This window comes from Malurus melanocephalus, unplaced genomic scaffold (genome assembly GCF_030028575.1).
Source record: "Malurus melanocephalus ecotype Western Australia unplaced genomic scaffold, MMel_1.1 scaffold_245, whole genome shotgun sequence".
Lineage (NCBI taxonomy): Eukaryota > Metazoa > Chordata > Aves > Passeriformes > Maluridae > Malurus > Malurus melanocephalus.
Genome location: NW_026623477.1, coordinates 94,304 through 112,036, shown reverse-complemented (window position 1 = coordinate 112,036; position 17,733 = coordinate 94,304). Strand labels below are relative to the sequence as shown.

The 17,733-nt window shown below is 41.9% G+C and overlaps 1 protein-coding gene and 1 long non-coding RNA gene across 2 annotated transcripts in view; one reads left to right on the top strand and one right to left on the bottom strand.

The window, feature by feature from the left end:
- Positions 1–17,733, bottom strand: part of LOC130578914 (receptor-type tyrosine-protein phosphatase gamma) — a gene marked incomplete at its 5' end in the record, with an annotated part of 132,002 nt that overhangs the window by 61,794 nt on the left and 52,475 nt on the right. The window contains 5 exons of the mRNA XM_057375317.1: positions 3,251–3,383; positions 10,083–10,875; positions 13,207–13,256; positions 14,987–15,095; positions 17,045–17,229. Of these exons, the coding sequence (XP_057231300.1) occupies positions 3,251–3,383; positions 10,083–10,875; positions 13,207–13,256; positions 14,987–15,095; positions 17,045–17,229 (1,270 nt within the window). The remainder of the gene's footprint in view (positions 1–3,250; positions 3,384–10,082; positions 10,876–13,206; positions 13,257–14,986; positions 15,096–17,044; positions 17,230–17,733) is intronic.
- LOC130578917 (uncharacterized) lies at positions 6,101–8,115 on the top strand. The gene is made up of 3 exons (XR_008965927.1): positions 6,101–6,278; positions 6,499–6,617; positions 7,648–8,115. It is a non-coding gene; the product is annotated as an uncharacterized LOC130578917 (long non-coding RNA).

Sequence of the window (17,733 nt, the reverse complement as noted above, 5' to 3'; positions counted from 1 at the left end):
TAAAGGAAAGGAAAGCAGAAAAAGAAGCACCATTGTGCAAAAGTGAATGGTGAATCCCTATGGACAGCAAAAAAAAGGGTCTGGTCTCCTCACCTTTACTGTCTGCTAAGACACAAATTCTCAACTTGATGCTAAAAGAAATCAGTTTAAGCACTAGAGGTCCTGGGAGCAACAGTCCCCTTCATCATGCTCGTGACAGCTCAAGGATCAGCCAGGCCAGCTTCTTCTCAAGAGGAATCAAAGGTGCTCAGAAGCAAACTGGAACCAATCATCATTGTCCCTCCTGCCCCGGGAGCCCAACTACTGACCAGCCCCAGCGGATGTTGTGGCTCTGGTCACCCTCTGATTGTGCTCTCCTCATTTTTCTGTGATAAAAGGCAGCACAATTTTTGCAGCTTCATTATGCTGACCTAGTTTATCTTYCACTCTGCCAACTTAAAATCACACAGCCCTCTGCAGCAGTGTCATTAAAAGTACTGAATCCAGGAAACTTTAGTAGAAAGATAATTCAGAGCTCTGCTTGCCTGCAAGTTCCCATCCCTTTTCGTTATTGAGATGACCACCACATGAAAAAGATGGAAGTGACCCTTTTTCTCTCCAACATGAGTCATATTCTTTCACCATTTGTCCAGGATCCACATGAAAAAGGAACTGAGAACAGCAAATTACCTCTGCAAATAAGTGAGTCTCGTTCAGAAATGGCACAGATCATTTCCAAATATATTCAATTACAAGGAGTCTCTAATGAACACAGCATGGAAGCTCAGCAGATGAAAAAAGGAAATTTCATCAAACAATGACTGTTTCTATCACTCTCCTTTTCAAATGAAGAGAACAGAAAATGAAGCTTCCCTATAACAAGTCTTCTTCACAAAACTTACTTCTTTGCCATATCATGCACAAAAAGACCAAACAAAGATAAATGGCTTGCCAAACCTTCACAAGCAGCTTCTTTAACTCCTTAGTTTGCTCCCTGGATAATAGGGCACTGATGCCATGGAAAAAAGCAGAAGGCTTCTCTCTGCTTCATTGTTCTGCTTATGTCACCTCTGGTCTCAAATCATCTAATGCCACAAATGCTCAAAAATGGAAAAGTGAAAATATCATTTGTTTTACGCTCAAAATGCATTGCCAAAGGGCAACTATGTCTCTTCTGCTTTTTCTAGTTCTCTGGGTTTCGTTTTGTAATGCTTTTTCTCAAACCAAAACAAAGAACTGCTGAAAAGCCCCCTTGGTCCAGCATGCCTGTCCCCTTGAGGGKTATCCTTTCACCATAAGTGTTTCTCTGCTGTGCACTTCAATACCATGTTTCCTTTTCTGAAATATCTGCCTCAAACTCATTTTCATGCCATTTCCTTTGATGGTGTTATTCAGCAAATTATTCCATATGTTGCCCATTACATCCTAAGCTAAGTATTTTTTCCTGAAAATCCAAATTACTGTTCCTTTCAAACTTCTGAATTAGAGTCTGCAGTGCTTCAGAATCTTTTTTTTCCTTACTTCGAAACACTTGCAGAGATAAACATTTTATTTTTTCCTGTGGAAAGGCAATCACACTGAAAAGGGCACATGAAATGCTGTGCTGCTGCTTCAATGACATGGTCTGCACAATGTGGAATGTTACTGGCGATGATTTGTGTTCCAGTTGCTTGTTGATTTATGCAAAAACACACATTTGCTTCTTTAAGAACTCTCTGTATTTGTTAAGAATCCTCAGAACTAGACACAGATTATTTTGAAGCTAGTACRTATGTGCTCTCAGGTTTGTTCCTCTATTTCTTGCTTCCTATTTGACTGCTACATGACATAATTTCCAGGTCTATATTAATTTTTAATCTCCACCAACTTTAATATCTTCTCAGTGGTGGTATTGTTGCTCTTTGAACAAATTAAACACAAATTTTGCAATTATTTTTCTCGATCCATTAGTGAAATGGCAAAGAAAYTGAAATGTTTTGCAAGCAATGAGAGGTATCAACATTCTTCTAGATAACAGCTGTTAGCATCGTATTTCAAAACCTTTCCTCCTTAGAAGAGCATTTTGTATCAACACTAGATAAATGCTACTAACCCTTCATGCCAGTGTTTTGAGATATACCACACCCTTCCAGGACTTGCCTGCTGTGAATGCCACCAAGTTTAGTACTTCAAATAAAGACAATGTATATTGAAAAACAGAACAATACAATAGGATCTTTAGAACCTTTCCAATTTCAGATTTTGTGCATACATCATTGTAATTTTATTCGCTGTCTTACTGTAATGATGTTAATTGCTTGCAAATGTTAATAGAAATGATTTTCACAAGACTATTGTCATCTACTTATTAATTCTTTCAAATGTTCTCAGCCTCAACAATGGGCCAATTAATTGTCAGCAAAATGGTTGTACTGAAAAATAGCTTGGTACTTTTTTAATGGATTCTGCAAATATAATGATCAATGGGCTGGTATTTCTCATTAAAGCTACTTTCCTCTGTCCCATCTAATCAGATTTTGAAATAGTTCCTAAATACCTTGTACGTGGTTAATCCCTGGTTAATTTTAATTTCCAGACAAATGAGGTGCCTCTGGGTTCTGGTTCTGACACAAGTAGGTGCTGCAGGTTTTAGTTTGCTCTAAATCAAATGGAGAGGGATTTTTTTATGGTAATCCTGTTCTCCACCATAGAACCAATGTCACCAATCGACATTGTGCTTTGATGTGAATGACAGCGTCTCTTTGTGAGAGCAATATTTACTTTCAAGACCTTGCAGGCTGCACTTGTGAACTCTTCACCAATGCTAAAGAACCCTGACTCGGAGCATTGCTGCGGAATTTGAAACACGCTCACTCCACCTTCTTGAAGTACAGTCAAAGGAAGGACAGAACTGCTTAAGATTACACAGGAGGTTTGTGGCAGGGACAACCATGAAACTAAGGCCAGTCTCACTGGGATTTTCTCCCAGAAACACCTTTCCTGAAGGCCAAGRCAAAGACAACTTTTAACAGCCATTTCAGAAGGACTAACTGTGAGAATATTTGTCGCCATTACAGCTGGCTCGACCATTGGTAGACCTCATTTTCAYGACACAAAAATCAGTATTTAAGACAGATGAATAGTTAACCAACAAAGCTGTTCTAGCATCCAGAGCTACAACTACCACTATAAGTCCCTATAAAATAACAAAAACACAAGACCACATTGTAAACACCACCTAGAATGTGTTTCAAATCAYAATCACTCTCCAGTGATAAGGAAACAGGCTCACCTCCAGTAGACAAGCACAGCGATGAGAAGAATGAGGCACACGAAGGTCARTGCTGAGACCACAATGAGTGGGATGATCCATTCCATTTTACCAGGAGAAGGTCTCGTGGCCATGCTGGAGCTATTCTTGCCAGCTGTGTGTTAAAACACATGACAAAACCAATCACTGGGTGGAAAAAAGAATTACCGTACGRAAAAATGTGTAAACAAAACAAAGAGCTTATCCCTTTTACATGGTATGAGTAAACAGAGCAGAGATCCTCTAACTGCAGGGTGGGACTCCATTTGTCTTCAGTCTGAGACATGAGAGCACAGAAGTATGGTGTTTATTGCCACATATGGCTTGGATTTTACTACTGCCTGTAATTATGGTCTCATAGACACTTTYAGGACTCTGTCGTGCAAGCACCTATTATCAGAGGTGTAGTAACCCAGTGAGCCATTTCACCAGGGTAACTGAGTAAATGCTGTGCTCCGTCATCAGTGTTTGCAGATAAATGCACTMTGTTTCTCAACAGTGCAGGACAGCCCTGTTTGCAAAGCTCAGTGYAATACTTTGCTTCAGAAATAAATTTCTTGGTAACTATCTTAAAATAAAAAAATCCTCAACATGTTGGGTGTCATGTCACATCATTTGCAGAATTGTCACAATCTGGTGGKTTACTGCATATGAAAGCACTTTTTAGCATATGGATTGTCAAGATGGGTGGATGAATGAATGGATAGGATGTGTTGTAACCGACAGAAGAAATCATTATGCCACAGCTTTTGAACAAAATTAAAGTTCATCAATACCCTGAGATCTGGCTGAGTTAACTCCGCTTCACTTTTTGTATGACATCTCATTAAAATTATTGTATCCTACATAAGATGAATATCTAGAGGTTCTGTAAGTACTGGAGCCAATGAGCATAGACACTGCACCAATGCATTTCAAAAGACACCTAATTTGTGCAAATTCATGGAGACTTGACGAATAAATTGGTTTAGACAGACTGATAAAAGAAAAATGCAGAAGCGGATTCCATATCTTATTCATGTTTCCTAACAAACAGGCAGTAGTTGATCAATACCTGTCAACAGGATGTAATGGGAAAGGATTAGTATAAACAGCTTCAGATTTCAACGAGGATTGAAACATGCACACTTGACTTCTACTTTTAAGCCTATGTGAGTCTTTCCTTACCAAMATGCTTCCTTGCCCTCGTTCAGTATTGTATTATCATATCTTCTGAAACTGCTGCAAATCCTACCAGAAGAACATAATTGCCTTCACCATAGGCAGGCAAAACACRGATAATTGGAAGTCACCAGATGTCACATAATATGAAGTCATACTCTATTTTAATAGCATTTAGATTATACTCCTCYGTAGGCAGGAGTAAAATTCAACTAACGTGGAAGTAAAGGTTAATTGTAAATGCTTTTGCCTGACTGCTGAAAACAGAGCAAGGCTGGAGGCTGCTGCAAGCCCAGCAAGAAATCTTCCTAGTTTTAAGAACTAGGCTGATAGAGGTAATGCCCTTTAGCAAGCAGCCTAAATGAGGTGCTAATCAGAGGGATGTTTGGGGGAAGTGAACGTGCACTTTGATTGAACATCTTTGATTTCCTTGACTAGCAAAGAATAAGGAAAAAGAGCAACCCCCAAATTAGAGCAAAGGCTTATTCTCTGTATTTGCCAAACTTTCAAAATGCTACGTCTTGAGGCATCAGTTATTTCCAGTGCATTTCAAATCATTTAAAAGCATGAAAAAAGTAAGCCTGTGAGGTGTTATTAATCAGAACAGTAAAAGGGACAAAGTGAGAAAACCACGTGATGTAATAAAACTTTGCAGGAGGGCCTAATAGTCCCACCACCTTATAGGGGGATCCTAACATATATGGGACCCTAACATCTTAGGGTGTTGCTTCAGTTCTCTCCAAGGACAATATTCTGTTTAGTTTCACCTCCACATCTTTCAGCACAAAAAACATATGTTTCTGTTTGTATGGGAAGAAAATTAAATTCCATTGTAAGCACAGCATGGACTGGAATCCCAATGCACACTATTAAATKCTGCAGTGCTCACAGTGCTCCTCTTAGTCTGCTGTGGAGAACACACTTAGTGCCCCTGCCAATTCCCTGTACTACAGATGTGAGGAGAAGAAAGTGCTCAATAARCTGAGTGTCAGAATAGCAAATGCCATTCCCTAACGCTGATGGTTGGCCCTGAAATTCCAGTTGGGAATGCCTAAGCAGTGATGTGCTTCAGAAGAAAAGWCACAATTCCTGTGCTGCGTTTGAAGAAAAGTCTGAGGTGTTTTCCACTGTTTAAGTAATGTGTTGTGAGAGCTTAAACAAACCAGTGCCAATAAAAATTGAACTACAATGGCAGCCAGGGTCAGAGGTAGTGCAGCTGGAGAGCTGGTGTCTGTCTTGAGTGTCATGGCAGAAAAACCTAAGAAAAGCCAGGACACTGGATAACTTGAAATAAGAGTTAATGAAAACACACACACACAAAAGACAGATCTGGGCCTCTACAGTTTCCTGTWCTCATATATAATAAAATGGTATGAAATAAAAAAAAGCAGTCACCATTTCATTCTTTCTGAAGCAAGAATGTCAAGCCCTGGTAGCGTCAACAGCATATCCTTGTAACAGTGCCCACCATAAGCTGTACTTGGCGGGGGATGGGGGAAGCTTAAAAAAYGGACTAGGAAATTCCATTTTTGCTAAGAAATGTAAACAGTTTCCAGTGGCATATGCCTTCGTTGAATTAATTCAGTTTGCCTTTTACTGGCTTGGAATTCATCCCAGTAGGAAGGAATAAAAATTATTACAGCATATCTGTTTCAGGAGGTCCCACATGATACAAGCCCTGGCACTGCTAAATCTACTCCTGTGTCTGGAAAAATCCGTAACTTCTGTGAACCACCCATTCAGCAGTTCCACCCAGGCACTGGATTGATGAGCCCTGGCACASGGAGTATTGGATGGCATCGGGCAGCCAGGGAGGCTCTGGCAGTGCAATTCTTGCACAAAGGTCAAGGTAAGAAAGAGGCATTCTACAGTTCGTGAAATGCGCTTTTCTTTTTTCTGTGTATTCTTGGTAATTGGTTCCTGAGAAAAGAAACATGTTTATTTCCCTTAAGTAACACTGCTTGCTATAATAAGCAACCATAGCTGTACTATATAACCTATCTACTTTTATCATTCCTTGCCATTGCACAAACTGCCAGGACAAAGTTCTGTTTGTTGTACCATTTCAGATACCATTAACCAAAGAAAAGCCCTGCTGCTGATCTGCCTCAGACCACCCAGCCTCCTAAGAGAAAGTCAACTTGCTCACCTTTCCTTTGAGTAAATGGAGTTATGGACTTATAGAAAGGTATTAATTAATTCTGAAAAATAGTGTCGCCCATATTATTAAATTATGAAAAGGCAAACCCATGTTTTTAAAGAACTATTTCCTTCGACATAAGCTTGAGTCATTGTGCAGCTTTTACCCCATWTTTCTTTAAGGCACTCCTGCAGTAGTCACACTTTCAGGCTGTGCACTACTAAGCATGGCTTTTCACTGCTTTGTAACAGATGCCAATCATAGTTAATCCTATCCCTGAAATTCATAGTTTGCAGGCATCAAATAATTCAATTCCTTCATTTTCAACCCATTCTGCTGTTTGCTCCTGTAAATTGCCATCTCTGGAGATATTTAAAAGCTGTCTGGACACAATCCTGAGTAAAGTGCTCTGGGGAATCCTTCTAGAGCAAGGAGGCTGGAYGAGCTGACTCCAGTGGTCCTTCCCAACCTTATCCACTCTGTGATTCTGTGTGAAAATGGCTGAAGTGCCACACAAAAATACAGCTTAATAATCCTTGCTGCRTATGGACAAGAATTACACAGRTGTTTAATTATGCTAATGAGGTTAKCCCCAAAAGGCTTTTGTAACCTCAGATCCGGCAGAGACTGCTCTAAAAACCAATATTCAGTCTYTGTTAAAAGCATACATCAGGCTTGAAATTTAACCCTGCACATCATGATCTCTCTGTCTCTACAAAGCCCTCTTGTGGGAGGCTCAGCAGAGGTGGGTGAGCACTGAGGAGTGGGAGGACCTGGATGAAATCTGGATGAAGAGCCAAATCCACCTCTCTGTCCTCAGTCCCAGCTCACCACTCAGGCAAAAGCCCCAATCCCACATCTGTTACTTTGCCCAACAGCCCAGTTGTTATCTCCTTTAAAAAACAAAWGATCTGTTTAACTGTCTGGCACAACCAACCAAAATTCTGTGGGATACTATCTACTTGAGCCTGATTAAATGGAATCATCCTGGGTTTCATCTTGTCCCCTTGCTTTTCTATTTCTTTTTTCCCCTTTTTTAGTAAAGCGTAGTTTTAATTGCCATTTTTCTAATTTTCAGGTTTCAGAGTCACMGACAATGCCAAGCAGCTGTGTGTGWAACAGTTGCAGATCAAAGGTACAATTAGTCTAATGCAGGCACCAAAACAGAGAGAAGGATGATCAGGAAAATGAAAGAGGAGAATGCAAGCAAGCGTTTGGTGACAGAAGAAAATCATTAGCGTTGGCCAATACCACAGACAAGAAGAGGCCAATGCCATTTGGAAAATAATGACATGGCCTCAGGAGAGGTGTGTGTGTATGTGCGTGTGAAATAAGCACTAAAAGAAAATGAGCCTTGCTGTACTAATTGGCCTCGCACTTTCCCTGTAATTTCTCATGAGTTCCCTGTTCTCCTCTAATCATCCACACTCATGAGTACTTCCCCATTCAGTTATCTCCTTACAACTGYTAATTTGATGCTATATAATTAATTTTACAAGTGTACATTGTTATGAAACAATTTTCTACTCTTTAAAATGATTAAACTTTCTACTCACAAAAACATCTTTGAAACCTTGACAGTTTTTTTTAAAAACCTGATTTGAAAAGATGCAGAAGAGAAAAGATAAAAGATGCAGGGAGAAAAGATGCATCCAAAAATGTTTCTGCCCTCACACTGGGGCACAGTAAACTACAGGGGTGCTTTCTGCTCACTTTGGAAGTGGTCTTAACAGTCTTAGCTGTCCTGGTGCTCAGGAATCCTTCCAGACACTTCTGGCAATGCCCTCTTGTCTTCACTTGGCTKGATTTCAGGCTTACCTTGTTATGGAAAAGCTTTAAGGCCCTTTCTCACAGGAAGAGGTCTTGCTATGGCTRGGGTTTCACTGAACTCAGCTCCTGGCATGAGCTAGGTCAGGTCTGTCTGCATGAACTGCAAATTTCTGTGTTACTGTGGAGAACAATTAAGCTGAAGCAACTAGTCTTTGGTTTTGTGCTAGTCTAATTCACCAGCCTGTGTCTGTGGTAACCTAGATCCAGCCTGGAGGAAAAATCCTTCTCCTGCATTCCCAAATGTCGTCTTACAAGGGGTAGCACTTCTAGCAGGCCCCCTTCCTGACATAAAGGTGATTAGGGYAAGTGACATCTCAAACCCTATTCAGTGGGAGCACTGGCCTTTGAGGATTTCCACTTGAGGAGCAAGAAAAACAGCAGTGTTTAGAAAAAAAAACCCAGCACAACCTGTTAGGGGCTTCTCAGCTTCTGCATTGTTAATCTGATCYCTAACAAAACAGTTATGATTCACAGCATTACAGGCTGGTCAGCATTTCTGGAACAAATGTTACTAAAGATTGGATTTAGCTTTGTTTTTTAAATTGGTTCTGAGCTATAACTGAATGCACAATATCTGCATTTTTGTGCTTATCAATGGAGGGAAAAATAAATATGCAAAGATTTTTCAYAGTACTCTGGAGCAGCTTTGATGGAAAAAGAAAATTATKAAACAATCTACAGATTATCAAAACAAACAATAGTAGGAAAAAMCCCAAAAAACAACAAAGAAGYRCACTATCTCATAAAYGCCGTGGTAATACACATAATCACTCAAATAAACTYGTCTAACAAATAAATCAATCTAAATCTAAAATAAATCCATATGCAACTACTCCTTTTGCTCCTTGCAGTTTTCCTCACCAGTGCCAGGAGCTCCCCAAGCAGGAACACGTGTGGCCATTCCGCAGGGCGCATTGGGAGCACCATGAGGGACCAGCTTGCAGAGGCCYGTGCAGCAAACCCTGACCACTGCAGGCTTGGTGCACATGCACATCACCTGGGCAGGCTTCCAAGAGATTGTATTTGCTGTGTACACACGGAGGAGCTGGTACATCTATCCAGAGCTGGAGTGTAYGGGAGCACTGGCAATTCTCATCAGGACAAACAGAAAATATGTGAACTCTGCCTGGTTGAGATTTTTTTTTCCCACAGAAAAAACAGGAGGTAATCCCAGGGCAGAAGGAGCCTTGTTTTGGAATATCAGAGCATGTAGGTTTTGTGTTGAAAAAAAAACCCTGGCAATGAACCTGTACTTGGGAGAACATCTCAAAGCCCAGTAAGGGAGAATCCTGCAGATAAACTAAATTAGCTAGAAGCACATACAGCAAACTTCCCATGAAACGCCAGTTCGGCACAGCAGCTGCTCTTCCAAATTAATTTCACAGCTATAGTTCATGGCATTCACCTCCCTTTTTCTTTTCAAAAAAGTTCGAGATGTAGCATGTTGGGGGTTAACATTTTTCCAGATTTTCTCTTAAGGACCATGAATCTGTCCCAATAAAAGGATATTCCTTTCCACTCTGCTCCCCCCAGTAACAATTTGTGGGTTGGGTCTTGAGACAACCTGCCCTTCAGATGTAGCCAGACAAAATGTTGTATCTACTGGAAATCAGTAAGGAATTTGGAYTGTGTTATTTTCCAACACTTATTCTGCTAAAAATGGTTTCCCTGCMGATCACTCACCTGGGTTAATGGTGATGAATTTGTTATCTGAAGGATATTCCTCTGGAAACCTGGCCTCCTTTGGAGGTTTTCGTGTTGTCTCTGGTCTTCTTGGGATCTTGCCCAGGTACAGTTCGTCGGTGAACGCTGGTGGCACTTGGGTGGAAGGGAGCGGCTGGGGCTGAGTGTCGGCTTCGGCAAAGCTCTCCTTCTCGGCRCCTCCAGCCGTGGGGGCAACGTTTTGGTTTGGCTCTTCTCCCGATATGGTTTTATTTCCTTCTTCCTCAGCAGTCCTGTTGGGGGAAGCCACGGCCACGCCGGGCTCCGTGCTATTGCGCGCCTCCGTGGCCGCCGTCGCCTTGCTTTTCTCCTTCTTTTCAGCGTCCTTTTCTTCCTCCTCCTCATGCTCCCGCTCCCCATCCTCGCTTTCACTCTTTTCATCCTTCTCGCCCTCCTCGGCCCCCTCGCCATCCTTGGTCAGCGCCGAGTCCCGCTCGGGCCCGGAGGAGGCGGCGGTGGCCTCGGTGGTGGGCACCACGGCCCGCCCGGCCTGTTTGCTGGGGGCGGCGGCGGCGGGCGGCCGYGTGGGCCACACGCTGCTGGGGAACGACGAGATGCCCCCGCCGCTGAAACCCAGCCCTGCCAGCAAGGTGCTGGTCACCACGGAGGCCACGGTGGCCTGGCTGCCGCTGGAGGAAGGGCCCATGCCTGTGGCCATGGACACGAAGGAGAAGGGGAGCCCCGAGGAGGTCCAGGTGGAGGAGCCGGAGCTGATGGGAGCCATGTCGGCTGAGGAGGCAGGAGATGCTGTGGGCTTGAGGAGCAGAGGGAGAGAAAACACAGCAGAGAGCATCAGCAGGGGCCCACCGTGCTACCTGGGGTCATTCTCTTGCTTTTCCCTCCCTTTCCACACACGTGCCATTCTCTTAAAACCAGAGACTCAGCACCAGCTGGATGAAAGGCTGAACCAGGACAGAACACGCACAGAGCTACCAGCAAACCACTAAGAGGGGAAACCTCCGTACATTCACCACATCATCATCATCAAAACCCTCTTTATTCTTATCTTTATTTTACATTGGGACCTTCTCCACCCACGTCACCACTGACTTGTGAGTAACGTTTCCTCTCGGGGTGAGAAGAATGTGAAGAAGTTTAATGAGTTCAGCTGCATTACTCACAGTGCTTTAATCCCCAGAATACAGGAGTTTAAAAATACAGTGTTACATAAGGACTGTCCCAAAATAATGGCTGTGCTGCCAACGTGAGCATCCGTGGCTGGTGGGTCTGCTCTGACAAGGAACTCTGGCTCTTCCCACACACATTGTGAGAGCCTCAAAGGATACTATTTTTATTTCCTTAATTCACCCATCAGGATTATTCTCCTAAGGACTGGTGCTGCTGTGACTGGTGTGCTTCTAACTCTTGTTAGAACAGAACTGCAGCACGGCCAGCTGGGCACTCCTGAAGGATGTGGAGAGCACCAGRAGCCCTTCAGCAAGCCACCACCATGTCTGCCAGGACCACCAGGCTGTGGCATGTAGAGACTCAGTTTGCCACATCCACACGAATCTCCCTGGCCACCACCAGTGAACAAAAGGTGGGACTGGCACTGCCTGCTTCCCTCAGGGAGCAGAGAGGAAATAAGGAATGGCCTATGGACTTTGCATCCTCTGCAYCCTGCCAATATTATTCTAACATCAACCCACTGCACACATGTGGGTCTCTGCTGTAAATAAAACCCCTTGGTGTACACATAAAGAGCTAAGCCTTGGTATACCCATAAACAACTAGTCCTGAATTACATGTAGAGAGAGAGACTGAAATGAATTGTCTAAAGACAAGGAATAATTCTGTGGAAGAGTGGAGTCAGCAGTTCCTCTGGACAACCTGACCATTGTCCCTCTCTGAGTTACTGAAAAATGCCTCACGTTACTGAATTCATCAGGAGGAGCACCTTTAGCTGGAGAGGCATGCAGCAGATAAGAACAAGAGAGTTAAATAAGTGCTACTGAACATTGGAAAAATGTAAAATGTTTCTTTTGGAAACTGAATTTTATAACTTAACAGTATTTCTGCATCTCTCTGCAATTCCTGGGTTCAGTTAAGCCGTGTAGTTGAAATGCTGCAGCAAACCAAGAAAGGYTTTCTCACATTATTTTTGACCAGCTGCAATCACAGAGAACCTGAGATCTCAGATAAAAACCTGTGCTTTAGAGATTTCAAGCCAAAAACTTAAAATAAGCATCTAAACTTTCARATACTTATCTATCTGAATCCCTGAGGTACTGTGAGATTTACTTTTTGCTGGCATGAGCAGTCTCAAAGCTGGACTGAGTATTAAAATTTGACAGGAGATTTAAAGTATCTAGGTAGGAACCTCTATACATCATTAAACAATTATTAATCATCCAAATGCAAGCCTTATGTATGTTATTTGCTTACTAGGGAGTATATCAAACTGGATCAGAATAAAACCAGAAGCAATAAAATTACAGTAAATTCAATAGTATGTATCCAGCCCATAAATTTGACTGAACAACTCAGTACACCAAATGCCAAGAAATTTAGGTTATGGACAGTTTATATTAAATAAACTAATAAGAAGTTTTCAAAATGGAAACAGAGTTTTCCACTTTTACTGTAAATTCACAACAATTTCTGATTCTGGAATACAAAAGTTGGCTTCAGTGACTTCTTACAGTCTCACCTGAATTAAAATGTAACAAAGAGATTGTTCAGGCTTTATCCACACAATAACAGGTATCCTTAAAGCATTGGAGGAGCAAAAATGCTGTGTGTGAGGCCTTATTCTTGTTGCATACACTTCTGGTCATACAGTTAATAAAAGGAATTGAATTTATTTCCACAGTTATCAGCAGATTTTACAAATCCCCTGTAAATGGGTTTAACAGTGATTGGGGAAAATTTTTTAACACTCGATTCTCCAGTGATCAAAGCCTCTCAGAGCATAAAGCTGGAAAACCATTTCATATTAGAATTATATTTTATGCTATAAACCCTTCTGTGWCAGATCTGGACACCCCTTCCCCAGGAAAGCTGGGTCCTGCCGCACATTTCCAACACCGTGCTGCCACCTGGTGGGAATGTCCCCAAATCCCCGCTCCCCAAATCCACGACTTACCACTCCTGTCTTCACAATTCTGGTCCCCTCGAAAATTCGAGTGGTGTTAGCTGGGGAGGGAAGAAGAGCAGCGTGTGAGGGCAGGGGAGGAAGCAGAGGAAAAACTGTTAAACAATTGCTCAACACAAAATACAGGTGCAGGTCTCAGTCTGGGGCAAAGGCAACTCAGCTCTTTGGGCATTACTCACCTCACTCTGCACTTTGTCTAAACACAGATTTGCTTGTCTGGAATTACTCATGCCTGGCAATGCCAGCTTACGTGAATTGTCAGAAAACAAATTCTCTCCTTCAACTCCAAGCTGGATGAAACATCCTGACTTACACAGGAAGCAAGAGTACCTTGATGATGATAATAGCTTTTTTCTGTCCTTATGATAGTATTATTTATTGCTGTAGATCTCAACTACAACTATAATCAACATCTGAATGATGTTTTGAAAGCTCAAGTGGATTAATTTCCTAGGTTAGAGGTTGGGTACAGCCAGAGATTGGGTGCAGAGCTGTTTTTTGGGGACATGTGGAAGGAACCACATCATCTGCTCCACTGCAGATGTGTGTATCACTTCCACTGCATTGAATACTGGGCTAGAACTAGGCTAGAGTACCCAAAAGATATCCTACAAAGGTGTCAGTAATGATTTACTCCTAACAGTCATCAAACAAYTATTGTAGTCCAACTTCAAAGAAATTTTCTGTTCCATCATCAGGTAAAAGAGGTCATAATAAGCAATACACCAGTTTCTGACTTCTGTCTGGCACTTTGAGTGAAATCTAAAACACTGTGCTGAGGTACCAACAACGGAGCTATACATGAGTTGTGGCTCAGACAGGTCATMTGCCTAATCCCTGCTCTCTCTGCAGTGCTGCCAGCACTGTGCCAGGACATCACAACAGAACAAAACCATGTCCAGAGCTTGGCATCCTTCAGACACTAAGTGCTAACAGGACAGGATCAATGCCCCCACTTTTGGAAAATGCCACTGAAAAATGTCCCTTTTGTTTTGCTCTATACACAGCATCAGATTCAAGTGCCAATTCTTTGCTTCATCCTAACGATTTAAACTTCTGTCTCTCTTCTTCTTTTATTCTTCCATTACCCATTTTTGAAGTTTATGCAGCTATAAGCTAGAGTGGGAGGGAATGCTCTCATCAGAGGCAAAATGTGCCCTACTTAATAAAAATGTCATAATAAATTCCCAGGAAGGAGCAAAACTTCAGCACTTAAAAAACCCCTAGAAACATCAAGTTCTTYTACCAAATCTCAGTTTTACCAGATTTCTCCAATAAACTTAAAAGGAAATCCACGACAAAGGACAGCTTATCATCTAGTTCTTTTGATTTCCTTTAAATATGTATGTTTTGGAAATCACTGAGGTTGCGTGCATGGTAAAACCTGAATGTCTCCACATGTGGTTGTCAAGGTAGGACTGATCTCCTTYCCTCTTTACATAAAACAGACACCGATCAGACTCACATTCTGTTATAGCTGTGCCTCTGATGCATAAGCAGTCTCTGATGAATTTGTTTCAGAAAACTAGTACCATGAAAAGCTTTAAATTCTCCTAAAACCTGACAAACCCTGCCAGTGAGAGGTGAAGGCAAACCCTCCTCGCTGGAAATGGGATTCAGATTGAGTCAATGGCCACATTATGAAATTAGCATTGTCTACATGCATTCAAGTATCTTCTGAAATAACTTCACACCATATTGCACTCTGCAAAGAGAATATTAAACAAACAMAGAATAGTTCAATGAAAAAATATGTATGTGTTTTTTTTACCTTGAAAGAGCATAGTCTGGCTAAAGTCACTACGCATTTCATTTCGGCAAACTGCTTGAACTCTGAACAGATAAAGGATGTCAGGTGAGACATGGCTAATGATGGCCTTCTGTTTAAAAAAAATAGATATTATTCAGTTTTTTACCCCCACAGTACTGTCCACGATCAGTTTGAAATATATAAAGCATTGTGCTAACACAGGACATTTATGCCATGTAAGACAAGCTGTATTTCTACACAGAAATATTCAGTGGTTCCCTGGAGTGGGCAAGGCTGAAGGGGGGCACCCAGACACGGCTGACTCTGCCCATGAGACAGAAATGAACACATCCCACATCTGTTCTCATGACAGTCTTCATGCCTAAATACCTCTGCTCTCCTTACAAAAAACTTTAAACTCAAGTCATTCGCTGTTACAGCAATTATAGTAAGATATTTTTAGGTGGAGATCCATGTCCCAAACACAGGATAGCCCAGAAAAGTCACTGCACATGCAAACAGACTATTTATTTTGCAACAAATTGGCTAAGGCAATTTGATGCTGGTGTAGTGTGTAACATGATGGCTGAGCATCCTGGGCTGGGCTATCCCTGCTTCCTCCTGGACCTGAGAGCTGCTTTAGTCCTCCATCCCATCAGTGCACAGGAGCAGCTGTGTGAGTCACCTTAAATACTGTGATCTCTACAGCAAAACACTGYCTAGCTCTGATTCCAGGTGGGACAGCCCAACTGTATCTGCCAGAGCACTGAAACAAACTGCACTTYCCCACATCTAAAAATGGGTTTCTGTTCTCTTGCCCCTAAAACAGACAAAGCTGTCATTGCTTCCTTAACCTCCAAGCTCTGCTGAACAATACAGGGTCTCACTGCAATTTATTTCCAAGCTATCACTCCATCACATCCCTTGCACTTGTAATTATTTCTTTTACATAAAACAGGATGCTTTCAGGATGCCCACATCATTTTTTTGCTGATTAAGGCTCTCCTCTTTATACCTGATTAAAAAAATCTCCCTTAAGAGTGTGAAATTATGACAAGAGAGAGRTTACAATGCATCATAACCTTGGGTGCCTTTCAATGGATTCCTTTCTGATTTCATGAGGCAAATCATTCCCTAATGTGACCCAGATAACAATGTCTAGTGGGGAAATTGAAAATATAAATGGAAATGAAGTAAAAGAATCTTCATCTAAGGGAATAAGAGAAGTATTATTGTATAACTGATTGAATGGGCCCAGAGGATTGTGYATTTGAAAAAAAAATATGGTAACAGTCATTAGGAATAACACTGCACTGCTGCATTTTTCATGTGCATATACAATTACTGATTTCATTATTCTAGAGGCTTTCTTTGATTAACAATAAATGGAGGCCTTTCAAACCTGAATATGTCACTTTGATTTTATATGCAGAGAATGTTAAGGACCAGTACAATACTTGCTTCCACTTAGACAAGAATGACAAGCAGMTGAAATCCTAAATGGAGGAGATAGAGCAGTGTTTCCATCTGTGCTGGAACCGTCTTGCTCTTCTCTCTTTTTCTCACACTGCCAGATGTAGGCAGTGCTTGTACAGGGCCACTCCAAAATAATCTTCAAGCCCTGACTATGCAACTCCTGCCTCTGGCAGCATTTACTGCCAGAAACTGCTCCAAAGTCTGYAAGGGGCTGTGCACAGTGAAAAGCCTGAGCCCAGGAACAGATTTTAGGGGATCGGACTTTTCATGTGAAAATCTGTAAGTTGAGCAAGAGCCAAAAGGTATTCAGAGCCTCACCATTTCCCGAGCCAGCTGCTTCTCAGCAACACTACATGAAAAAGTGTCTGCAGATTCAGTCCTTTAAGCACTCACATAAACTATAAATTCACACTCTAGTGTTTGGGTAGTCTGTTAGGCAACGTTCAACTAATGCTGAACATTTAAAYAGCAATTCATTGTGAGCCAAACTTTGGCTTGTCTATAAAGTAACAACTGCTTTCCTTCTCTACCACCTTGTACCAAGAACATAACAATRTAAGGATAGCTTGATACATATGTCTGGGGTTGATGCTGTGCTTTTACCAGGTCCTTGTCACTATCCTTGGTGAAAGTCTTCTCCTTTTCATCTTCATTTTTAGTCCAGCTGTACGAGATCATGTAGTTCATGATTGGAGGGTGGTAAATGGTTTCTGGTTGGTTCCAGGTTACCAGYAGCGCTGTCCTGTTCACAGGCTGCACTTTCATGTTGACTGGAGGAGTGCTACAAGCTGAAAAACAGAAGGAAAAAAGATGAAGCTTTTCTATACCACCAAGAGAAAACAAAAAGGAAGAACGGTGCTTCACTCTAAGAGCTAAGTTTTTTTMTTTAATGCCCTGACCTACAGTAACAGCTTAGACTGCAATCCACTGAGACCAATGGGATTTTATACCACCTGCAGCTGCTTTCTRCTCTCCTGAGTACAGTGAATGAGAGAATCCATTCTCTGCAGGCAGGTTGCTTAGTTCTCAACTTAATTCTCAGTCCTGACATTTGCACGTACAATTTAACTTGGTGACTTAAGAGCTCTGCACTGGAACATTAAGAAATACACTGGACTTGATCCTCAGCTTCCCTCATCCATGTCTGCCTGCTGTATAAAGGGAAAATACCCCAAARTCCTCTGCTGGCCCTGGAAAGAGTTGAAATCCCTGAAAATGTGGCACTATTGGGTCAGTAAGTGCTTTCCTCTTTACCCAGTATGTTTTTGCATGAGAGAAGTTATTTTCTATTC